The sequence below is a fragment of the Balaenoptera acutorostrata genome, chromosome 13 (genome assembly GCF_949987535.1).
Source record: "Balaenoptera acutorostrata chromosome 13, mBalAcu1.1, whole genome shotgun sequence".
NCBI lineage: Eukaryota > Metazoa > Chordata > Mammalia > Artiodactyla > Balaenopteridae > Balaenoptera > Balaenoptera acutorostrata.
Window position 1 is genome coordinate 89997296 of NC_080076.1, and position 25779 is coordinate 90023074.

The following is a 25779-nucleotide window of genomic DNA, read 5'->3' on the forward strand; positions in this document are numbered from 1 at the left end:
CAAAAGGAAGCTGACGTGCTATTAAATCATATTAAATTGGGTGGATACTGGGGAGCTCTGAAAGGAGAAGTAGCCACTACATCAGGGCTATGGCCATCTCTTGATTCCTGAGCCAGCGTTCTGTCACACTGGGCTACCTTCTATGTCGGTCCCGAGGCGATGGGATGCATGGCTTGAAGAATCTGCTTTCCCCCTACCCTTAGCATGACAGCCCCATCAGACTTCAACGTCACCGCTCAACGAGCTCTTCCGACTGAAAGCCATTTGTTAACATTGATTTAGTCAAATGCTTTGTCATCCCCATGGTCCAAGTCACTTGTATGACTGAAGATTCGACTTTTTTGGACGGAGGTAGTTCTTTTCAGCTCGTCTATTTTCTATTAAGGACATTTTCAGGGCACTTAATAAAGCCTTTCCCTAAACTGGAAATGCCAAGTGGTACAAGTCGTGTCGAGTTGAGAGGGGATTGTTTGGCCAGGAGGCTTGGCCTCGTGCCTGTCCTTAGGACACTGAAGGGCCTCTGGAAACGAAAAAGGAGGTCTATACGGGCAAGCTGGGCTACCCCTTGCTTCCTAGGGAGTATTGACTTCCCCACTGAGCAACGACAAATTGCAGATTCTTGAAGGATTGCCGAAGCTCTCTGCATTTCAACAGTCCGCCTGTAGAAGTGAATTTCCTTCTCGCTACCGTTTCTTCGGCTTATTTTGGCTTCCCCGAATCAGCTTAACCAGTTGGGCGTGCCTTTTGGGGATGTTGCCGATAACTGTCGCTAGGAAAGAGTAAAGGTTAGTTTCCAGGATGACTGGCTGATGCAAATAGCAGTGTTATCCAAGGATCGTGAAGCTGTGACAGAGGAATCTATGCATTCAACTAATAAAGATTTATTCATCTCTTCCTGCGTTACCAGGCACTATTCTTGGCGTGGTGGCGGGAAGGGGGTTACAACAGAGACCAAGATGGAGCAAGTGTCTCATCTCAAGAAACTTCCGTCGTAGTGGGGAAGACAGAAACTGAGCAAAGGAACACCAAACAATATCTTCACTAGTGATAGATGCAATAATGACAATCTAGCCATACGATTGTTTCTGGAAGTGGGTATTGGAGAATGTCTACTTGAGTTACGTGTTCAAGTGTTTGAAGGTGTTGGCTTCTATGCTAAGTGACAAGAGGGAGGCCATGCAGACAGCAGGCAGGGGGAACAACAAAGACAAAAGTGGGAATGAGCTTGGCGTGTTCGTGGAGCAGACAAGAGTCCCAGTGCAGCCGGAGCATAGCGATCAAGGGAGAGAAGGCGAAAGAGGAGATCAGAGGGGGAGGATGGGTCCAACGAAAGGATTTCAGGTTGTGTTCTCATTGCGACAGGAAGCCAGGCAGACTTTTAAGGATGCACATGGCCTTAGGAGGTGTGTATTATGCAAAGACCCCCTCTGACTCCTGGGAAGAGGATAGATGGTAGAGAGAGAAGAGTAGAATCTGGGAGAACAGGCAACCCCAGTGGTCCAGGAGAAGGATGAAGAGGGCTTGGATTCCGAAGGTCACAGTAAAAAGAGAGAAGTAAACTGACTCAAGATATATTTGTAAGTAAATTCATTTGTATCATTTTTTTTTTAGATTCCACATGTAAGTGATATCATATGATATTCTTCTTTCTCTGTCTGACTTACTTCACTTAGTATGATCATCTCTAGGTCCATCCATGTTGCACAAAACAGAAACAGACCCACAGACTTAGAAAACAAACTTGTGTTTACCAAAGGGGAGAGGTGGGGAGAGGGATAAATTAGGAGGTTGGGATTAACATACACACACTACTATATATAAAATAGATAACCAACAAGGACCTACTGTATAGCACAGGGAGCTCTGCTCAATACTCTGTAATGACCTATGTGAGAAAAGAATCTGAAAAAGAAGAGATATATGTATACGTATAACTGATTCACTTGGCTGTACACCTGAAACTAACATGACATTGTCAACCAACTACATTCCAATATAAAATTTAAAAAATGATTTGGTGAAAAAAATAAAATAAAACGGCAAAAAAGAGAGAGAGATTTGGAGGCAGAGCCAACAGGGCTGGCTGAAGGAGTGGGTAGGGGGAGGGAAGGTGGGGAGAGAGAGAAATCAATCCTTGTTTTTAGCTGTTGGGCTTCAAGGCTGGGGGGATGTTGGTACCACTTACCCCAATGGGAAAGACCAATGACCCAAGGATGAGAATATAAGCAATAAAGCCTGTTTGAAGAACTAGAACCCTCAGTATCAAGCAGCGTGTTCCTCCTTTCAATCCACCTTCTAAGTGGCCAAAGAAGACGCTAAAGAGGGGCTACTGATGCTGAATCACGTTGACCCTTCTCTCTCCAATCTGCCCCATCCACTCCATCGAAAGTACTGATGGGTTCCTCGCTCCCTACCTGCTGGCTCCCCACGCCATGCTGCCCCCCGGTCCAGCCGCCCTGACTCTCCTCTGAGGTTATCCGTCCACCCCCTCGCTGCCCCCCCTGAGCCGCTCTGCCCACGGAAGCCAGAGGGGTCTTTCTCGAATGCAAGTCTAATGAACGCTTTTACGCCAGTAGCACCCCAAGTCCTTCAGGTAAAGCTCCACCGTGCTCCAGGGTCTTGGCCTGACTGCTGTCCAGTCTCAGCTCCCACACGGGGTCTCCAGCTCTCTTGAGACCCAGCTGGGGGCTGAGCCAAGGGGCACAGCTGCCCCCCCCCAAGTACATCCACTCAACATGATGCCTTCCTGGTGTGTTTGTTTGTTTGTTTTTCCTTTAAGAGAAAATGTCAACCTGACAGTTTTTAACTGTTTTTTAAAATGTTAGAGGGATGAGTATGAAAGACCCTGATCACCACCCCCAGCACCAATCAGCGACACCGAGTGCCGGCCCCGCACTGCCCTTTCCAGCCTCAAGCTTGCTGCCCGGATGTTAGGACGTGTCTATAACCAGGCTCATTGACCTCCAGCTGGTCGTCTTTGGGTCCTCAAAAGATCTCCACCCACGACAACCCCTCTTCCTGAATTCCCTTGCCTCTTTTTTCCTCTGGCTTACATCCACTCAGAGTTCAGGTCTGAGCTCAGAAGTCCCCGTTTTAGGGAAGCCTTTTCTCACCCTCTTGGCTGAGTTATCCTGATTTCAGGGCTTGCACTTGATGGTCTTCGTATCCAGGCTTGTAGTGGGTGCTCGTTAAGCGTCTGGCGGATGATCGTGGACGTTGCGTTCCTGGCAGAGCCAGACGGTGTGTGGACCCCCCGCTGCACGTGGGGCGGGTGGTGTTTGTGTGGAAATCGTGCTGGGAGTGTGCGCCCGCTGTTTGCCGATTTGGTCTCAAGTCTGTTCCCTGCCATTGCCTTGCTCTGTGGTCGGTCGCTCCAAACTGTGTTTGCCAGGATCCCTCAGCAGCTGAATTATGGTGATGTTTAGCCAGTGGGAGGCGCTGGTGAGAGATTGAAATAGGATGGGGGAAAGAAGTCAGGGTATTTGCTGCCCTCTCTGCTTCAGATGGTGTCTCAGGCAGTGGGTCCTACGTCTTCTTGGCTCTTTTCCCAAGGGGCAGCTCTTGACTGCAGCTCTCCCCCAGTGACCTAGCTCCTGGGGTCACCAGCCCCGCCCTTTGTCCCTTGACCCTGGAGGAGCATCTTTTTTCCCATTGATAATCTCTGGTTCCCTCGCCATCCCGTGTGCCCTCTCCGCCCCTCCAAAGCCTTTGTAACTAAAATTAAATCTCGTCTACAGAACTACCTGGGGCAGGCTCAGTTTTCTGACTGCTGACCACAGTACAAGCAGCATCCAGAAAACTGATGCTTTCTAGGGTCTGGTGGGTGGAGCTTCCCACAGCACTGGGGAACCCGACACAGAGATGAAGGGCCTGGATGCCAGAGCCTGCCTCTGCATTTATGCTCTGGATGGGGCTGTCGTCTTGGTGCTGCTGAGTTTGGTGCAAGAATAAGGTCTCTGTATTTGAAATCATTCCCTTAAACGAAGAATAAGAAGCAGTTCTCTTTTTTCCCCAGTTTTATTGGGATATATATAATTGACATCCAGCCCTGTAGAAGTTTAGGGTGTACAACATAATGATTTGACTTACATACATCATGAAACGATGCCCACAATAGGTTTACTGAACATCCATCATGTCATAGAGATACAACATTGAAGAAACAGAAATATATATATATATATTCCTTGATGAGAACTCTTAGGGTTTACTTTTTGAACAACTTTCATTTATAACATGCAGCAGTGTTCTTAATCTTTATCACGCTGTACATCACATCCTAGTATTTATTTATAACTGGAAGTTTGTTGACTACATTTATCCAATTGCCCTCCCCCAACCCCCGGAAAAACAGTTCTTCTTAACCCTGGCTTCACAAGGGGATACCCTCGGAAGCTTTATCAGAAAAAAAAAATAATGACATCCGGCCCACCATAGACCAGCTGAATCTGAAGGGAAGAGAGGAAAGTGTTTCTGAAAAAGCATTGGTGCTTTGCACGACAAGTTATTCTGTCGTGCAGCTGGGGTTGAGGACAGAGATTGCCAGTGTAAATTCCCCCAGGATGAGGATGGCATGGACCCCCAAATCCAGAGAGAAGTGGTAGAGCCAGAATTAGACTGCTTTCTCAACTCAGGCAGAACCCCGCCCCCGGCTTGGAAGACGCCAGGGCAGCTGGATGCTGCAGAGGGGACCAGGGGACCAGAGCAAAGCAGCCCCAGGACATGCTGCATCTGCATTCACTCTGGTCAGTCTCCTCCCCGTGTTTTTAGCCAAATAAATGGGAAACTAATCACAAGCGGTGGGAATTCTGGTGGAGGTCTGTGACCCACTGTGGGCCACAGTGCCTTCACTTCTGTATCTCAAGTACCAAAGCGCACGCCTGGCACAAAACAGGGGCTTGGTAAGTGCTTGATGGATGGATGAATGGTGGGTGCTGAGCAGAGCTCGCTTCTGTTTTCTATTTTAGAGTAAAACTTCCCTTTATCCCCTCTGGTCCTTTTAGTCTTAGTGGTTCGTGCTGCTGCAGAGACCCTCAACTCATCAATTACAGACATTAACTGTAAATTATACTTTTGCATAGTTAATTCAGCCTCTTCATTATGTATTTAGTGGTGCTCAGCAGGCTTAAAATTCAATAGCAAGCTTTGGAGCAGATCCAGTTTCTGTCTTCTGTGATATTTGGAAAAGGCGAAGTTTTAGTAGTGGACCTTGGGGCATGTCTTTCCTGGAAGATCTCCAGTGGGCTCTGCTTTTCGCTTCTCCCTTGGACGGAGTTCAACCCTTCTGGAAAGGCTGATAGCTTCAAAGGCTGCATCCGCCCTCCTGTCCAACCGAGCGGGGAACTCCTTCTCCCTTTTTGAGCCGAAATGAATATTAACCTGACTAGTGGAAGGAAAGAAGGATGTGAATATCAGGGGACCCGGCTCCTGGCGTATCACTCATTCATTATTCATTCGACAAATATTTACTGAGCATCTCCCGAGGGTCGGCGCTGTGACGTATCACGAGAATATCACAGTGAACACTACAGCGTCCTTGCTCTCATGGAGCTCTCAGGGGAGAAAAAGGGGAGGGGGCAGATGGCGAACGACCCAATGCCTATAAATGTATAATGTGTCGTGTGATGATGTGGATAAAGTGGCTGGCTGAGCCGTGGGTAACAGGGTGAATGTAGTGATGGGTGAACCGCAGTGATGTCTGGGGGTGAAGCAAGTGCAAAGGCAGTGAGGTAGAGGGAAGCTTGGTGGTTTTGAGTAGAATAAACTAGGGAGAAAATGGTAGAGAAGGACACTGGTGCAATAGTGGAGACAGGGACATCGTATTATCAGGAACTGGGAGATGAAAGCATTGCTAATTCCGGGGCCAGGCTCAGAACGGCCCCTCAAAAAACACTTGCTCTGCCATGTTCGTTCAGCTTCCACTAACAAATGTCGTGGGTGTGTTTCCAACCCACAAATCCAGTGTGCAGACCATATATATACAGCTCTGTTCCTTTATCTGTCATTGCTTTCAAGGTCTGCCTTAAGCCCTCATTCTACTTGGTAGCGGAAAAGTTAATCTAGTTGATTTCAAGTTTGCTAAGGCATTTCAGGTTTAAACTCGGTTGATTCAGTCTTTCGAGCTCTGCCCCATTTTCTTCAAAATTGACCCAGGTGGGAAGGATGATAGCTTTGGATGGGGGTTGGAGGGACCTTGGGTCTTCAGATACTCTGGCTCATGGCTCATCCACAGGGATGTCATCCAGTGCTAAGGTGTGGTCATGGTTCAGTGCTGATGTTCATGAGGTTTCCATGTTTCTACCTGGTCTCTGAGTGCACCATCCATGACGTCTTTCCCTGCAAGAGAAAGACTGCAGGAGACTAACTTCAGTAGCCTTCCCTGGAACTAGGTGAAAATTCCATTGCTTTCCTATACCACTCAGACCTTAGGAGACTGGGCAGTGGAGTGAGCTCCCTCTCACGCCCTCCCTGCCCCTGGCATCTTGAGATAATCCTATTAGACTTCTGCCATATCCTGCTGGCAAAGTGCATGGGAGACTCTAAGATCCCTTAGGAATCAAGTGAAAGACTTGTATCAGTCAGAGACATCATCTTTTATCCATTGCTGTGTAACAAACTGTCCCAAGCTTGCGATCTTCAAATAACTATTATTTCTCAATAAATGGGAATGTTCTGGGCAATCCCTCTGTTGGTTTTTCCTAGGCACTCTTACGGAGCTGTATTTATCTGGTACAATAGTTTGGAGCCGGGATGGCTGGGCCTCACTCTCTCCACATGATGTTGCATCTGGGCATCTTCATGATCCAGTTGGATCTGAGGGATGAACTCAATGCTTTCCCTCTGGAGAAGGGACCACCGTGGCAGCACCAGGAAGCCAACCACGTTCTGAAGAGCCTGCTGGGTGGTATGTGGGACCAGGCTGTCTCCACCTGCATCTCTGAGGCCCTCTTAGCAGCTGCATTTCCTAAACTGTGACCTAATTTAGCTAAAATTTCAGCAGCTTGAGAATTAACGTATCACACATTCCTCATATGTTGGGTCCATGTAAGCCACAGGCTCTACTGCCAGGTAAACAGAAGCCAGCAGTAACGCAGGACCACAACTGAGCCTTCAACTGTGTGGCCAAGGGTTCCCTGGAGCCATCGTGGGGGACTTTGACACAGGAGGCGTCTAGAAGGACCGGAACCTTCCATGCACTTACTCCCCACCATCAAGAGCTCCACTTGATCCACGGTTTTGTTCAGCTTACCTGTGGTCCATCTCATCTACCCATTTCTTTTATTAATTGTATTAGCTGTCAACAATTTGCGCAGCTATGTGCCAGGCTCCTAGAGTGAGTTAAGCATGTACATTTATCTCCCTAAATATGCACAAGACCCTGCAAGAGCAGAACATATATCCCCATTTCAGAGATGAGTAAACTGAGGTATTGAAAGCATGAGTAACATGAGTAATGTCTCGAGGGTAAATGTGAGGCTCGTATCCAGAGCTTTGACTCAGAAAACATGTGCGCACACCCATCCACCATGCGGAAGAAAGGAAAATAAGTGACAGGACCTGGTCTAGTCAAATTCAGGGTCAGAGCTGCAGGCACACCCTGCCTGGGAGGGATGCTTAGATCAGGATCCAGGGACCTTGGGTAAGGTCTTGTTTCTCCCCACCTGCTGTGTTCAGCAAATCCCAGGACACACGGCCTTAGGAGGACAAAGATGTCCAAGTCCTGCCAGGTTACTGAACAGGAAAAATACTGTAGCCAGAGCTACCACTTGATGAATAGTTGTTTTTGTATTCATTCAGCTTTCCACATATTATACCTTTATATCCTTCCAACAGCCTCATAAGGGTGGCTTATCACAGATCAAGGAACCGATTCTTCTACAGGTAAAGTTAGTGGTTCTTCAACTTTGCTGCATATTAGAATCACCTGGGGAGTCCTTAAGAATCCCAGGTCCCAGGTCCCACTCCAGGCCAGTGAAAGAAGATCCCTGGTGTGGGACCCAGACCTCAGAATTTGTTAAAGCCCTCCACCAAATAATTCCAGATAGTCATCGAAATTGAGAACGAATGGGTTAAGTAACTTGCTCCAGATCACACCCCCACTAGAGAGCAGAGTCAGAATTCACACCCAAGTGTGTCTTATTTCAGAGCCCGTGGTTGGAATGCCTACCCAATACAATTGCTGCATGGACACTAGAAAGCAAAAAAATAATCATCATTCAAAAGCAAAATGCTTGGTGATCACACAGAGAGAGCCTTTTTTGGTATAGCAGTAATGTTCGACCTTGGCCACACATTAAAATCACCTGAGCTTTTGAGTGTTGTTTGCCATGTAACCAGACGAAAGAACGAATCAACTGCATTCATAAGGGATATAAGCAGCCTGGGGTGGAATTTTAGGAGACAGATCATAAAAGTGCCATGTTGTGGACTCACTTTTACATCTGATAAGCCGCATAGTTCAGTAGGCAAGGTAAATAAGACATAATATATGTTTTTTAGCTTACAGAATGAACAGTCATCAATTTCTTATCTCACAGGATTATTCTGAAAAATACATATTTCAGATTTAAGAAACTGAAATGTAATAACTTGACTGAATTTTTTTCCTAAGCTCTAAAAGTCTTTTGAATAAAGTTATTTAACATCAAAAAAAAATCACCTGAGCTTTAAAAATACTAATATCTGAGTGACACCTCTTGAGATGCTGATTCCATTGGTCCAGGGTAGACCCAGGTATCGATAGTTGTTTTTGTTTTTTTTTTTCGTCTCCCCAGGTGATCATAACATCCAGCCAAGGTTGAGAGTCCCCGCTTTGTGGAAAGGGAAGGCTCAGGTTACTTCCTTAAGGGTTGCAATTCACCTTTGAAGCAATGTCATTGGCATCAATATGATTTGCGTAAAGTACTCTCTTTCCTCATCCTTCCACATTTACCTGCTCCTATAGATTTTTAGGCTTTGGAGACTGGGATAGCGAGAAGGGAAAAAAAAATTAAGTCTGAGCTCAATCTAGTCCAAGTGTGTCTGGAGGCAAGGCAACCTTCAAAGGCTTTTCTCCTTCCTCTGCCCTTCACCGTTATCCTGCATCCTGAATTCTGCCCTGCATGTTAATTACAGAGAGCAGGAATGGAAGAGATGACTCTCTCAGTAACAGACCAGATCCTTTCTCACTGTCCTGACATATTGGATTAGGGGATGTTAGCTCAGCTCAGCCAATCAGATATCCCCGCTCAGCACTTTGAATGTGGGATCAGTGGTGCAAAGCATCAAGGACAGTAGAAAATTCGTTTTGGCATCAGCAGTGGTGTCCCGTCTAGAACTGGTTTTGTCCAACTTTCCTTTGCTCCCGCCTATTCTCCATGTCTTTTTCTCCACACTTCCTAGTAATTTTGAGGCATGTGTTAAGTTCCCTTTTCTTTATCGGGCAGCTCAAGGTGTTTTCTGTTGCTTGCAACTTGCAGCTCAAACTGATAACGCTGCAGCCCCGTGGAGAGCTCCCAGAGATCATCAGGGCATTCCTGTGGATGGTGGGGTCAGTGGGACTATCTAATAAAGCCTTTCCCAGAGGAGACGTGTGTGTCCTTTGCCTTCATGAAATACACATGAAGTAAAATGAATCAAACGATGCCTGGGCCAAATTATTCTGTTCTCTTGGAGCTGCTTCCCTATTATAAGGTTGATTTCTTCATTTTGTTAGTCTCATTTCTTTCTGCAGGCAGTAGGCTGTCATCAGTGTCTGACTTGGGAGCTGAAATCCCTTACACTCCACAGTGGGGAGGTAAAGCCCTTTTGGCTTCTTAAGATACACCGAGACTTCATTTTCTTACGAGATGGAGTGCAACACCTAAGAGGTTTGATAAATTGGGTTTCCAAAGTCCAAACTTTATTGTGACTATTGGGGGAATTTATTTGCTTTTGGGTAAGAGCTTTTTTAAAGCCAATTTTGAAAATTTCTTTCGAGAGTTAACTGCAATAAATCTACACTATTGATTTAGCAAGTAGTGGTTCTTGGGTTCTCTCTGGAGTCACTCAAGTGTTTAAATTCCTCTATTTATTACTCCAAAGATATCACAAGCCCCATATAGGCTGGCATGGAGGGTTCTTGGTCCCTTCAAGGCAAAGGCTTAACAAAGATTTCAGTTGGCTCAGAGAGAGTAGGGAAGCACTGGCCACAGACAGAATTGCAGACAGGTGTCTTCTTTTCTTGGTCCCCATCTGCTAGCATAATGTATCATACCATGGTATTGTGTCTGACAGGAACAGCTACCAAGTAAATGCACTGTATACAAATCTGAACAGATCCCAGTTCATGATGAACAGCAGGGAATTGGCATCTATACTCTGGCTTGTTCTCCAGGAGCTCCTGGACCAGCCCTAAAGGGGCATGTTTAAGAGGTGGCTTTAGACCAAATCTAAAGTCACAGAGAATGAACACAGTGTCAAGTCCTGCTAAAAACAGGAAGAGCTCACATTTATTAACCTTTGGTCATGCCAAGTTCTGTTCTAAGTGTCTGAGACATATGTGATCATTTATTTAATCCTCGTATCAACTCCATGAAATAGGAAGGAGTCGAGTTCCCACTTGGCAACTAGGGAAAAGAGGGCAGAGCTGCCCAAAGTAACCCAGCCGGTAACGGGTGATGCCAGGACTTGAGCTCAGCAGGTCTGCTTGGAAGGTGACAGCAAATGAGTCATGACACTGGCTGTGTTCCCTTGAAAGAGTCACGGGTCCTCTTCTTGGTTCTACCCACTAACCTCTCTCCTGCCCTTTACCACTTCCTTTCTTTTTCATTCTTTAATAAAATACTTCTTGGATGCCCAATATTCACAACATGTAACACTGGATCTGCTTTTGCTGCAGCAGGAGTGAGATGGAGGAAAGGGGTGTATCAAGGACCAGTTCCAGCCCCAAAGCCAGCACTGTCACACACCCCCTGGGTGCACTAGGGGTCCCACGGACCACAGTTTGGAAATCGCCACACTGCACTGTCTTTAGGGCAGGAGTCTCCCACCTCAAAGATGGGGGTAGGTCGAAGGCACATTGTAAAATCTCTAGCATTATTCTCAGTATAGGCATCCTTTAGGGGCCACGATGGGATCTTTGGATAACTGGATTTTTGCCACGTGCAGTACTAAGGAAAGTGAATTCTTTGTTGAATAGAGTCAGATAACCAACAGCTATGTCTCCAGCAAGCACAGCCACGTAGCCAGCTCTGCTGCAGATAAGGAGATACCAAGGGAGGGTGTTACTCCTGAGAGGGTAAGATTAAACCCCCTGAAATGAGGGAAGTCTTTACCTTAGTGGAGGGAGAGGCTGGCCAGAGCATGCAGGAAGGATGTCCGGAAGTTGAGTTGCGCAGACCCCGATCCCTGCAGGCCTTAGCTGCTGGACCAAGAAGTCTTAGTTTGGAAACACTCCAGATTCCAGACACGTCTCCCTCATTTGCCAAGACAAATAATTCACGCTTGAGCTTGCACAGACCATGGCTTGAGGTTCCAGACGCTGAATTCGTTTTCCCTCCCAGAGGGATATGCAGCATGTCATAAATCGCTATCCTCTGGGCTCCACTTTCAGCCCGGAGTACCAGAAGGAAGATTCATGAGTCCCGGTGCTTTGGCTGGTGCAGCGACCTTGCTGTTACATCCCGCCCCAGCCTCTGAACGGGCCTGAGGGTAACAGAGTGAGAAATTAGCGTTCTGGCTACTGGGCAAGACCTGAAGATTGAGTGAGTGCATCTTGAACTGACGATCACCCGCAGCAAAGGGAACAGTTTCTCCGTGACTCTTCACAGTGGTACCAGCACATGCTTGGGATGCAGTGTTAACATCTTTGGTATTTCTTTCTTCATGTGCTGTGGAAAATCCCCCTCAATTCACCTGACATCAGGTGGCCTTCCCAGAAGCTGCCAGCTGAGAGAGTGTTAACTGTTGGCCCACCACTTACTTAATATTTAGCCTACAGGCAAAGAGCATTGGGGGCACCTCAGCCTGGCTTCAAGATCCCCTGGCCAACCCTACAAAACCAGCTGTATGCCTGGAATGCCCTTCCTTGCTGTCTCCACCAATATTGATTCTTTTGATTCAGTAGTTCCAGAAAGCTTCTCCCATTTTCCCTTCTCTGACCTCCTAAAACAAGGGCTGGCAAGCGTTTTCAGTAAAGGTCCAGTTAGTGAATACTTTAGGCTTTGCAGGTGTTACGTTACCTGACATAATTACTCAGCCATATTCTTGTATGTAACACGAAAACAGCCAGAGACAAAACATAAACAAGCGGGCAGGGCTGTGGTCCAATGAGACTGTTTACATAAAACAGATAGCAGGCTGCATTTGGCTGACAGACCACAGTTTGCCCATCTCTGTTCTAGGGAAACTTGCTTGGTGTCTTGTAATTTCATACTCGACCCCCAACTAAATTAGAGGAGAATGCCGTCGAGAGCACAGGGCTGGGAAATGGGAGAGGCTACATTCAGCTTGCTTCTGCCACTAACTAGCTATGTGGTTGAGAACAAGCAATTTTCCCTTCCTGGGCTTTCGTTTTGTCATCCGAAAAATGACATGTTTGGACTGTCGGTCATTCCCAAAGCATCAGAATTGCTGGGGCAAGCTTGCTAAAAAATACGTAATACATGAACCCACTTCAGATACAGGATATTGGTCAGATTTCTTAGTTGCAGACATCAGTCCCTTTAGCTAGCTAGTCCTCCTAAACAGAAGAGTTTTCCTTAAAGGATGCTGGACAATTCCAAGAATCTCTAGGAGAGCCGTTGAATCGAATGTGTTTACTACACAGCCAGGGACAAGGCAGACAGGGAAGAAACACAGACAAGAAAAATGACCAACTCTGCAGTGGACCTTTGCACTGGAAACATCACTTGGCATGATCATACAGGGGCCTGGATGGCAGAACCACCACAGCTGCCCCGGAAGAACCAGGACCATGATGCTTGTCAGAAAAATCCTAATTTCCTTCCCCGCTGCCACTTGATAACCCACTTCTACATCTAAGTACCAGTAGAGTGGCTCTGACAAGTGGAAACTTGGCTTTAAGCCTGCAGGTAGCTGCAAGGGAGTCTAGAAAGGTAGTTTTATGCTTCTCAGCCTCTGTAGGAGGATAAGGTCGGAAGGGGTTGAAAGACGTTGATTTAGCTCCTTACAATATCTGCCACACGAACGACACTGAACTTGAAGGGGGTCCATTTAGTTCCAGGGTCATCCAGGTTCATGGTGCCAGGGTGAGGCAAACTGGATTAACTCACTGTCTGAAGAGCTGGTCAAAATCAATCCAAGAGACTCATCAATACATACACTGATGCTCAGTGTTGAAGATCCTTCTCCCACATCCTTAACGTGTGGGTGCTATTCCATCCCACCCGCTCAGGTCCCTAAATTGTAGTTGGTGCCAAGTCCCAGGTGCTATGCCTGAAAGGCATTTCCTTTGTCCGTACATTCTAGTTATAATTGTGAGGAGAGCGGGGCAAAGGGATTGAAAGGTCCTTCCACCGAACAAAGTCAGCCTAAACCTATTTTCCTCTGCTCTCTTCCAGAAGCAGCAGTTTGTTCAATGAGGTTGTGCAGATGAACTTTGAAATCGCCAGCTTCAGCAGCCTGTCAGGGAGTCAGCCCATCACCTGGCAGGTGGAATACCCGCGGAGGGGGACCACAGACATCGCCGTGTCTGAGATCTTCATCAGCCAGAAAGACCTGGTTGGCATCGTGCCCTTGGCCATGGTAAGACCGGCGTGATCATGCATGCGCGTGTGATCGTGTGTTCAGCTGTCTGATCGTACCCTGGTGTCCCTCCTCTCTTTCCCAGGATGTTTGCTGCAGTTGTTTCATGGGATGTTTGCATTCACAGTTTCGCCTCTTCCTAGTCCTTGGAAGTTGCTATCGTCGTTAATCCAGCCTGTCTCAACTTCAGCTATTTTCATACCAGCTTCATGACATTTGCCAAATTTATAGTATTTACTTACTTTTTCTTCTTGAAGTCTACTCCAGTTCTTTTTATTTCTGTTCCTTTCTTATAAGGAAGCTTTAGGCCACTATGTCTATTAAGATGGGTATGGTATGTTGCTGCTACAAACAACCCCCAAATCTTAGGTGCCTAATGCAATCTACGTTGTTCTTGCTTATGTCACGTGGTTTAGATGGTAGGGGCCTCTGTTCCAGGCAGTCCCTCAGGGATCTAGACTGATGGATACGTCATCATCTTGGAGCTAGAACATCAGGAACATGTGGCCTTCTTGGTGGCAAAGACAGAGGAACAGTCAGAGTGACATGCAAGCTCTTCTAAGCAATGGCCTACAAATTACATGTGACACCTTCACACACAAATCCTTGGGCAGAAGGAGTTCCGTGGCCCCGTCAGATTTCAAGAGGGCTGGGAAACATGGGTGCAGAGGAAAAGTTGGATGACTACCCCAGTCTCTGCCTCACTACACAGTAAGTCAACATATGATTGACACAAGTCGAACACAACACAAATAGAGTATACACAAACCCGTGTTACCAACTTCTAGCTAGACCCCATGCAGCTGGAACTGAGAAAAGAAGAAGATGATAAGGGGCTAGACTGTAACTCTATCCTGTGGTCACTCACCCACATCTACCAAGCCCTGGGACTATTCTCCAGGACCATGCTTGTGCACAAGTGTTAAGTCCCCCTTATGGAGATACATAGAGGATGGCGTTTCAGAGGCACTGGAAGAGTGTCCTGAAGTATAGCTCCAATGGTCTTTGCCAGAATTCGCCTTCATAGACATGGAGCCTGGCATGGATATTCTAAAACTAACTTCTGTTCAGCTTTGGAATAAGCAGGCTTCATTGACACCAGGTTAAGAAATACATCAATTAGAAGTCTTTGAGTTCCATGTGACAGAAAACCCAACTCAAACTGGCTTAAGCACGATGAGAAGTAACCAGCTCACATAACTTAAAAAGTCTAGAAAAGTGTTTCTCAAATGTTAATGTTCACATAGGTCACCTGACGATTCTTCTCAGATGCAGGTTCTCATTTAGGAGGTCTGTGTTGGGTATTTTTTAAAGCTCCTGAGTTATGCCGATGCCTCTAGACAGAGACAGCAGAGCACCGGTTGAGTACCAAGGATGCAGGTGTGCAAATGACGTCATCACGGAAGGTGGCTTCTCCTCCCCCCTCAGCTCTGTGCTCCTCTTGGCTAGAGTCACTGTCTAGGAGGCTCTGTCCCCAAAGTGGCCCCCGGCAGTGCCATGCTGACATAGTCACAGCATCACATCCAGCAGGAAAAGAGTGAAAGATCATTGCCAGTCGCCCAAGAAAACTCCTAGGACTGGCTCTGATTGGAATTGATTGGCTTGGCTTGGGTCACGCGTCTAACCTGGGAAGCCGGTCACGGAAGCCAAAAGGATGTGGTGCTCTGAACGGCCAGGCCTGGGGAACACCTTCCCCCTGGAGCATGTTTGGCATCAGACAGAGGGCTGGTAGACGTGGTGCATGATGGGAAAATCTGATTCCACTGAAAGAGGGGCAATGGATGCTAGTCAGACACAGCAACAAATGTCCACCACAGGAGGTATTAGGATGTGTTAATACTCTGAGTTTAGAGAATGAACTTCTCTTGACTTTTCATGTCCTAGAAAAGGCCTCAACAATCTACAGCCCATGGGCCAGATTCAATCTGCTGCCTCTTTTGGTACACCGTGCAAGCTAGGAATGGTTTTTGCATTTTCAAATAGCTACATTTTGAACGGTTATATAAGTCGCTTCTTAATATGCTCAGTTTTGCCTCTTGGCTCACAAACCCTGAAATAATTTCTGTCTGGCCCTTTAGAAAGTTTGCAGACCTATGTCACAGGACCTCGACATCAGTTCTAGGGTATACGTGCCTACTTCCCACCCTACCTATTTCAAAAAGATAAGTCGTGCAGATACTGTGAAAAGTAAAGTCATTATAAGTATATGAGATATGATTTTGGCCACGCTCTTTTTTTTGGCCGTGCCGCGTGGCGTGTGGGATCTTGTGGGATCGTAGTTCCCTGATCAGGGATCAAACCCATGCCTCCTGCATTGGAAACCCTGAGTCTTAACCGTTGGGCCACCAGGGAAGTCCCTGGCCATGCTTTTCAAGGGACTACAAGAAAGCCTTCTTTGAAGCAAGGTATCATTATTATTGTGCTTGCTGTGTTTTTGTAATACCTTTAAGGTAAAATGAGATGATGACTTATGTCACACCCAGAATCCTTCTGTGTGCAAATAGCTGTAAATGAATTCAAACTGGCTTCGTCCAGAAGGTCACAGAGTGGCTGACTGCACGGAATAGAGCGAGGACTTCTGACGGATTTCAGAGCTCTTGTGATGTCATCCTTTCGCTTCCCCTCGAATGTACAGTTTGACATCAACTCTGCAAAGTGATGTGGACGATTAGGAACTGTACTAGCAAGTAGTCAATGAAAGAGGCAATTTGGAGGGATTTCTATTCTCTTATTTTCTATATTTTCAAAGGTGTTTTTTTTTTTTTTCTAGAATGAGCTTTAGTACCTTGAGAAGCAGCCAAAACAGAAACTTTTATTGGAAGGAAGTAGCAAATAAAATGGCAGCTTGACTAGAAGATGAGAACTTTTTAAAAAAACTGAACAAGAGGCAAATCTTTATGTTGCCTGTCAGCAGCTAGTGAGGCAACGGGTCAGTCTTTGGAAAAAATGAATTGCCCCATTCGTTGCTCATTCTAAAGGAAAGCAAACTTCCGAAAGGTAACATAGAGGATTCCCGAATAGGAAATGGGCCTCGTTGGGGAAGTTCTCACCTTAAAATCAGGTTTTCTCAAGCCCCTTCCTAAATCCAGGAAGAAAGCCGTGACGCCACCGATGTGATTCTCGGTGGCCTTCCGTCTCACCCAGCAGTACCTTCCAAGTCCCAGTGAGTAAATGAGACGGAGGGAGCTGGGGACAGTGCCCTCAACTCTCCAGCAGAGTGACCCTGCCAGGCGGGAGCCCCCTGAATCACACTGCCTGCCCCCAGCACCATCCTAGGTCGAGAACTCAGCCTCACAAAGCCATCATTTACCCACCCCGCCGTCAGACTTAACTCAGCGACAGGACCCTTTCCTGCATGCGGGCAGGAAAGCTTCAGGGTCCAGCTCCTTGGCCCTCGAGCATCTCCCACCCCTCCAGTCCTCAGCCCCTGCCCTCAAAGTGCCCACATCAGCTGGGGCGGGAGAGAGGGAGGGGTCTGGCTGCGGGGACCAGGACCGAAGGCTGGTCCAGGGCAGCCTGGGGCCAGCACAGACTAGGAGGTGAAGCAGCAACGTTAGTGCTTGGGCTTCAGTTCTTCTTTGACATAAGAGCAAAGTATTCACATCACTAGTTGAGACCCCACGAGCAGAGGTCAGGCGCAGACCTCCATGCGGCAGTTTCTGCAGGTGGGTGGCAGGGGTGCGGGGATGCTGGTCTCTTTTCAAGAATAAAGAGGTGCAGAACCCACTCAGCCTCGCCCTGAGCTCTTACGAGGCGCAGGCACTGTGGGAGCACATTGTGATCCATCCGGAGGAGTCAGCAGTAAGCAAACGGGTCTTCCCCCCGGGGGGCAGGGGCATGTGGGAGGCAGACAGACAGCAAATAGGAAGCGATTTCTTAAGCTAAGACCAGGTCATGATAAGGTGCTGCCATGAAGACGAGTAACGCGGGACAAAGGGTTGGCGTGTAACCGGTTCCCAGTTCTGTTCATGTCTCAGAGTTTCTCCCTGCAGTTTATTTAAAACTAAAACGGTAGGGGAGTTTCCTGGCAGTCCATTGGTTAGGACTCCACAATCTCACTGCCGAGCGCCCGGGTTTGATCCCGCAAGACGCATGCCACGCGGCGAGGCCAAAAAAAAAAATGAAAATGAAAATAAAATGAGGTCCAAAATCCAATGACTGGTGTCCTTAGAAGGAGAGCTCAATTTGGATATCTGGAGGAGACCACAGGGAGGAAGGCCGTTTGAGGACGGCGGCAGAGCTTGGAGAGATGCACGTACAAGCCAAGGAAAGCAAAAAATTGCCAGTAACCTACAGAATCTAGAACAGAGGCAAGGAAGCTGCTCCCCTAGCACCTTCAGAGGGAGCCCGGCCCTAGGGACACCTTGATTTTGGACTTCCGGTCTGCAGAATCACAAGGGAATGAATTGCTGTTGTTTTAAGCCACCCAGTTTGCGGTACTTCGTTACTGCAGTTCTGCAACGCTGATGCATCCCCAGCCCTCCCCCTCATGCTGCGTCCCAATCCCTCCCCCTCTTGCTATATCCGCAACCCTCCCCCTCTTGCTGTATCCCTGTCCCACCCCCGGGCCCATCTTGCCGCACGTTTGCCAGGGGCATGGTCCTCTCTGCGTATGGCTCCTGTCCTGTCAAAGAGGCTGTTTTCCGTGGTCCTCCTCTCCCTGGGTACCAGTAACCAGCTGAGATGGGCGTCTGGGTGCTGCACCACCCCTGGCTGTTTCCTTTGATCCTGCCCACAGCTCTGTCATCACACACTCTCCAGTTCAACTCCTCTGAGTGGACCTTCTGTTTCCAGCCAGGATGCTGAGGGATACCGAGGGGTACGTGCTTCAGACTCTCCTTCCCAGAGAACACATCACAACTATCCTCAGTCTGTGAGGGGAGAGCTTAAGGGATCTCACTGGGGTATCTGAACCCCATGGCCGGATATTTCTACCCAGCAGGATCCCGTGGTTACTTCTCTGCATCCTTTGTTGTTGCTAAATTCAGAGAACCAGAACGGAACATGCATTCGCAGGCCTGTGGCATTGCAGAGATGCTCTTGGACCCCCTGTCAAGCTACAAGTGATGGATGACTTAACTTGGCTTTGAGGTCCGTGGGGAAGCATGTTGGCAATATCCTGTGTTAGAGAAAGGCAAATACAGGCATTTCAGAGAATCGAGGGACATCTCCTTTGACAGGGATGGGATAATACTATTTTTAAAGAGACAATGAAAAGATAATGTTTTCTGATTTTCCCAAAACACCCTGATCTCCACGCTCCTTCTCCAACTTGAAGATTTTACATTTGTAATTCTCTAGGAGTATTTCAAGGATGGCTTTGATGCTCTCGGCAATTGAAAAATGTTTGCGCAGTTGAAGAATAACTCTATGGGCAGAATAAGTGTTTCCTTGCCACAGCTGGAGATTTACTTTGGAATTCAATTTAAAAATGTCCCTCTCTCCAACTAACCAGCCCAGATTTGTGTCTAAAAAGCTGATCTGTGACTCATCAGAAGCTGTTTTGACTTGGTGGCAATGGTTTCAAGGTTGCTGATTAATTATCCAATTAATGGTACCTTATTCAGTGCCTGCCACAAAGAAAATGCTCCAAAAATGTGATTATGATTGTCATTCATGTTTTCACCATTATTATGTGATCTTGGGTTTCCCCATCAGTAAAAGGAAGGGGTGGGGATGAGCAATGGCTCAGGTCTTTCCCAAGTTGATACTTTCCATTATTTTACTTACATTACGTAGAAAGTAAAAACTGCTCTAATTTTAAAGATTATATTACTTCACTGGGGATGAGAGATGGAGATGGAGAAAAAAGGTGATTCTAACATAGGAAAATTAGCTGGAGGGACTCACAGGCTAGCGCTGTCTTCTTCCTCACCCTGAATGTCAGTCGGAGCCCATGTACTATAAGAGGGGACCCGAGGAGAGAAAACCGCATGCACCATGGCACAGTTAACTGCCAGCCCTTAGCACACCAACTTCTCACTTTTTACAATGTCCATATACCACTGAGTTTTTCCTTTACTTAATATTTTCTCTAATAGAGAACAGTATAGGAATTGGGAGCCAACTATGTTGGTGTTAAGTCCTAGCTCTTCCTCTGAATGGCTGTGTGACCTTGGACAAGTGGCTTGACCTGTCTGTGCCTCATCTGTAGAGTGGGAATAGAAATAATACCAGACTCGTAGGACTGTTTTGAGAACTAAATGTACTCAGAATTCCTTGTCTGGCACTGGTAAGCCTTCAGGAAATGCTAGCTCTTTTACCTGAAGTAGTTCCATGTTAAACTTCTAATTATATTTAAAAGGAAATGCTACTTCAGTAGGTATACTTCAGTAGGTATTGAATCAGTTGTTTATAAATCCCCTAAAGACATGATGTTAGTATAGAAATGTTCACCCATGTGTAGTCAGAATCACCTTGGATGGGGGAGAGGACACCCCAGGGGAATCTGTCCGCAGCCCGAGTGACCCCCAAACCCCACGTTCCCAGCAAGAACGCGGTCACCCGCCTCACGACCCCAGCCTTCCCGCTGGAATGTCAGACAAACAGTCCTGGGAGGGAGTGGCCAGAGGATGGGAAGTGGCAGGTGACCAGGATGTAAAAATTCCACAGCATGCCTGCAGGGGTCCTTAGTCCCTTGGGGAAGCACAGAGACCTCAGGCAGGTCTGTGAACTTGGACGGGAAAAATTCCACCTCCACGTTCACTGACAACCTCTAACCAAGACTCAGCGTTTCCGCCCGTTATGAACAGAGATCCCCCAAAGTATCAGCAGCCACCACTGCACTCGTATCACAGATTTCCATACGTATTACTGGCGATCCAGACACCCTGAGATACCATTTCTACTTTTCACTAATTGGAAATTACGGTCACTTTACACCCAATCCTAGATCTTATTTTGAGGTACACTAACACAGAAGCACATGCATTACTCTATTTCAGATATTCTTTATATTTTGATACCTGTATTTTAGCACAATTGGCTTCCTTTGCAAGCCTACATATTTTATTTTATGCATCTAAAGACTTTATTCTTCTTTAAATTAATTTTTATTGGAGTATAGTTGATTTACAACGTTGTGTTAGTTTCTGCTGTACAGCAAAGTGAAACAGTTATATATATACATATATCCACTCTTTTTTAGATTCTTTTCCCCTATAGGTCATTACAGAGTATTGAGTAGAGTTCCCTGTGCTATACAGTAGGTCCTTATTAGTTATCTATTTTATATATAGCTGTGTGTATGTGTCAATCCAAATCTCCCAATTTATTCCTTCCCCCTTCTTCCCCCTTTGGTAACCATAAGTTTGTTTTCTACGTCTGTGAGTCTGTTTCTATTTTGTAAATAAGTTCATTTGTACCATATCTTTAGATTCCACATGTAAGTGATATCATATGGTATTTGTCTTTCTCTGTCTGACTAATTTCACTGACAGTCTCTAGGTCCATCCATGTTGCTGCAAACGGCATTATTTCATTCTTTTTTATGGCTGAGTAGTATTCCATTGCATATACGTACCACATCTCCTATATCCATTCATGCGTCGATGGACATTTGGGTTGCTTCCATGTCTTGGCTACTGTGAATAGTACTGCAGTGAACACTGGGGTGCATGTATCTTTTTAATTATAAAGACTTTATTCTCAGAAGGATTCTTAGGCTTCACCAGCCAGTGAGAGATGCCCATGACACAAAAAAGACTAAGAGCTGCAGCCACAGAGAATTAAACCCTCACCCCAAGCCCTCCATCACCCCAGCCTGTGGGGAGAGGGCGATGCCACGGTGAACCTCTCCTTATTAAGCACCTGCTGTGTGCCAGGTGCTGCCCAGCGCCTCCACTCTCAGCATCCGTGTCCTTGCTGGGTCCTTCCCCTGAAAGTCTCCCCGCCACGCCTGGTTCCTGCAGACTCGGCCCATGAGGGTCCGCCTCCCCCCATAGCATCAACAGCTGTCTCCTGACACCCCGTGCTGTTGTGCTGCCATATCTTAGTCTCATCGTATCTGAGGAAATTCCTCTTTTATCATTCCCCGACATTCTCTTTTTTACGTATTTATTTATTTTTTAATTAATTAATTTTTTAATTTATCTTTGGCTGCATTGGGTGTTTGTTGCGGTGAGCGGGCTTCTCATTGCGGTGGCTTCTCTTGTTGCGGAGCACGGGCTCTAGGCGCGCAGGCTTCAGTAGTTGTGGCGCACGGGCTCAGTAGTTGTGGCTCGCGGGCTCTAGAGCACAGGCTCAGTAGCTGTGGCGCACGGGCTTAGTTGCTCCACGGCATGTGGGATCGTCCCGGACCAGGACTCGAACCCATGTCCCCTGCATTGGCAGGCGGATTCTTAACCACTGCGCCACCAGGGAAGTCCCACGTTTTTATTTGCTTACATATTTATTGCCTGCTTCCACCAGCCCTCCCCCAATCTGGAAGGTTGGCTCCGTGACAGCTGGGATTTCCTCTCTATTTCATTTCGGCCTCGAGTCCCTTACCGTCCATTCATTCCATCTTCCATCAAGTATTGTCTGCGGGCCGGCTGTGCACCAGGCTGGGGAAACAGCAAAGAACAGGCCCTGTCCCCGCGTGCAGCATCCCAGACATTATCCTGCGATGTCTGCTTTGAAAGCCCCCTGTGCGTCTGGGGCCCTTGTTCCCTCCCGCTGCCTCTCCCCTAAGACGGCGGGTTCGGTGCAGACGCACTCCCGCAGCACCGCCGTCTGCCGAGCCCCAGCGCCCACCAGCCGAGAAGACAGATCTTCACATCCAGAGGATGCTGGATCCTGGTCAGTTCCAGGGGAAGGAAGTCAGGAACGGCCTGGAAACTACTGGACAGGATAACAGTCAGCCTCTTAAAGACTCCAGGTGGCCGGTGAGATGCTACAGCAAGATTAACACATTGTGGGCGCAGAATTCTACCCCCTGCCAGTCCCCTAGCGCCTGCCACACGCTCTGATGTGACACCTTCCCATCTGTGTTGTGTCTGTCGCAAACAGGTCTCAGAGGCTGCGGCATCTCCCTGCCTTCCAGCCACGGGCTCATCCAAGCCACCAGCATCTCCCTGCTGCCATCCTGACCCCTGGCAGCTCATTCCTCATGTTGAGAACCCGACCAGGTCTCGCTCCTCCAGAATGGCACTCTTCTGATAACTCCCCTTGCAAAAGAAAGAAAGAGGGAGAGAGAGAGAGAAAGAGAAAGAAAGGAAGGAAGGAAGGAAGGAAGGGAGGGAGGGAGGGAGGGAGGGAAGGAGGGAGGAAGGAAGAAAGAAAGAATGAAATACAGTGGGACTCACCAGGGCCTAGGCAGCCCTGAATGTCTGGCCCACAGCTGCTCTCTGATCTAGTGATCTTCCTCACCTCCCCTTCCACTGCATTCCAGCCCCAGGGCCTTTGCACTTGCTGGTCCCTGTGTCTGGAGCTTCTCCTCCAGATTCCATACTGCATTTTTCCCATGTTATACAGATCCCTGCTGAAATCTTCTCAGACTGATTTCAGTGACCTCATCTTCTCACAGCGCAGTCACTCTCTCTGCCCTGACTGCCTTGATTTTCTTTCATAGCAGGACAGAAAATCGCCTGTTTATGTATGTGTTCATTGTCTGAATTTCCCCACTGGCATGTCAGCTCCAGGAGGGAAGGGACCACTCTTATCAATAGCATCTAGAACAACACCTCGCACACAGTAGGTGCTTAATAAGGAACTGTGGATTGAATGAATGAATAACTGACCCACCGTATCTGTCCTCGAAGTGAGGGACTCCTGTCTCTTCCATCATTTGGCCACCAGCCCCTGGCACTGCTCCTGCCAAAAGGACATTGCTCCAAAATACTTGTTGCCAGAATTTCTCCAGCTGAAAGGAAGATGTATGATTCTTACTGTTTTCTGTGTGGTTAGCCGTGCCAAGGCTAACATTCAATAGTTGTCAGCCTTTCTTCTACCGCCCCATAATTATGTCGGCATTTGAAACCGGTTAGAGCATTCATCTAGGAATGAATTTACAATTCATTTTCAGTAGTTGTCCCACAGGAGGAAAAAGGAAATATTTTGGAGGAAAAAACAGAAGATGTGTCTGTGTGGACGTAATGAATTCTCTGGAGCCGTTTCAGTCCCTTTTACAAATAGACTTTGTATTTAGACCTGTTTTACGGCATCATCCACTCATTTTTTTCAGATGAGAAGAGAGTTCAAGGGCTACGCAGGGTCTTTCATCCAGCTTTTGTTCATAAGCCGTAAGACTTGAAAAGCAAGTCGTGGACTAAGAAAGGAGTGCAGATTGCGCTATTTAGGTGATTCTCAAACTTGTGAATGGTCAACGTCCCCTGGGGGCTTGTTAAAACATGCACTGCCAGCCCTACCCCAGTGATTCTGGCTCTGTAGATTGCCGGTGGAGCCCAAGAATTTGCATCTCTGACCATTTCATGGTGACAGTAATGCTGCTGGTCTAGGGACCACTGTCCTGGATCAAAGGCTTCCCCTCTCCCTGCTTGGTTTTCCCTTTGCAACACCCATCTCTACGCAACATGATGTTCTTTTTTAAAAATTATTTATTTATTTATTTTGGCTGTGTTGGGTCTTCGTTTCTGTGCGAGGGCTTTCTCCAGTTGCGGCAAGCGGGGGCCACTCCTTATTGCGGTGCGCGGGCCTCTCACTATCGCGGCCTCTCTCGTTGCGGAGCACAGGCTCCAGACGTGCAGGCTCAGTAGTTGTGGCTCACGGGCCCAGTTGCTCCGCGGCATGTGGGATCTTGCTGGAGCAGGGCTCGAACCCGTGTCCCCTGCATTGGCAGGCAGATTCTCAACCACTGGGCCACCAGGGAAGCCCAACACGATGTTCTGTGTGATGTTTTTTGACTATCAGTGGCCCATCTCCCCTCTGGCCGGTCATGTTCGTGTGGGCATGTTCTCGGACTTGTTCATGGCTGTGTCTTCAACTTCTAGATGCTCAGCACCTAGAGATGTTCAACAAATATCCCCATTGAATTGATGAGTTCTAATAATGGATATACCTTCCGCATATTCCTAAACATGATTAATTTCAGTTATAGTCTAAGAAGGAGGAAAGAGACATGTTTAGAAGCTTAGAAGGCAGTGTTATCCAGTGGAACTTTCTGTAGCAAGGTTCCAAATCTGCACTGTCCCATACGGGTACCACCAGCTACATGGGGTCATTGAGCACTTAAAATCGGCTAGAGCCACAGAGGAATTTAACTTTTAACTTTACCTAAATTTAATTCATTGTAATGTAAATAGCCACATGTGGCCAGTAGCCCCTTTATTAGATGGAGCGGTGATACAGAGGGATGGTAATGAAGGTGACCGAGTAGGAAATGTAGGTCCAGATTCTGCCCCAGCCCTGCTCTGAGTCCAAGCCTGTCCATCATTCTTCATCTGTTCAGCCCTCAGTGTAGTTCCTATGAGACTGTCCAGTGATTGGGGTGCATTTTTTTTTCATATTGTATGCGATCTGGTATGTTAAACTTAAAAAGAAAAAGCATGATGGAAGATCTTTGAATTCCTTGTGTTTTATCAACACAATTTTGGAGCGGGTGTCAAGAAACGAGCTCAACTGGCTTAATCCAAAAGGAGGATTAATCGCCCTTGTCCAAGGGCTTCAGGCACTGTTGGATCCAGGCACTCAAACAACATTTCCATCCATTTGTCCTTTTTTCTAAGCTCTGCTTTTCTGTCTGCAGACTTCCTTTTCAGGCAGGATTTCCCAAAGGTAGCTGCAGGTTTCCATCCAAGTAATTAGCATTCCTAGGAGAAAGTCTGCCTTTTCCCCAAGAGTTCCAACAGAAGTCTCAGACCTCACCCTGAGTCTGGCTTATCTGGCCATCCCATTTTTGAGGCAACTGCACTGATTACGATTGGCCTAGCATGGTGTATGTACCCCAGAATAAGGCCAGGTCCAAAAAGAACCACAAAGAATTGGAGGAGGGTGGGGAAAGGACCATCAGGAGACTTGGCAGACAAAGCCCAAGAGATGCCCGTTACCCTGCTTTACAGACACTCCAGGCAGGGCTCAGCTTACTGATGCCTTGGTTTTTGAGTCACTACTCTCCAT

General features: G+C 47.3%; 1 protein-coding gene across 1 annotated transcript in view; it reads left to right on the forward strand.

The window, feature by feature from the left end:
• The window catches only part of TMEM132C (transmembrane protein 132C), a 262406-nt gene that overhangs the window by 172860 nt on the left and 63767 nt on the right, over positions 1-25779 (forward strand). The window contains exon 4 of the mRNA XM_007189674.2: positions 13542-13725. Coding sequence (XP_007189736.2) covers positions 13542-13725 — 184 coding nt within the window. The remainder of the gene's footprint in view (positions 1-13541; positions 13726-25779) is intronic.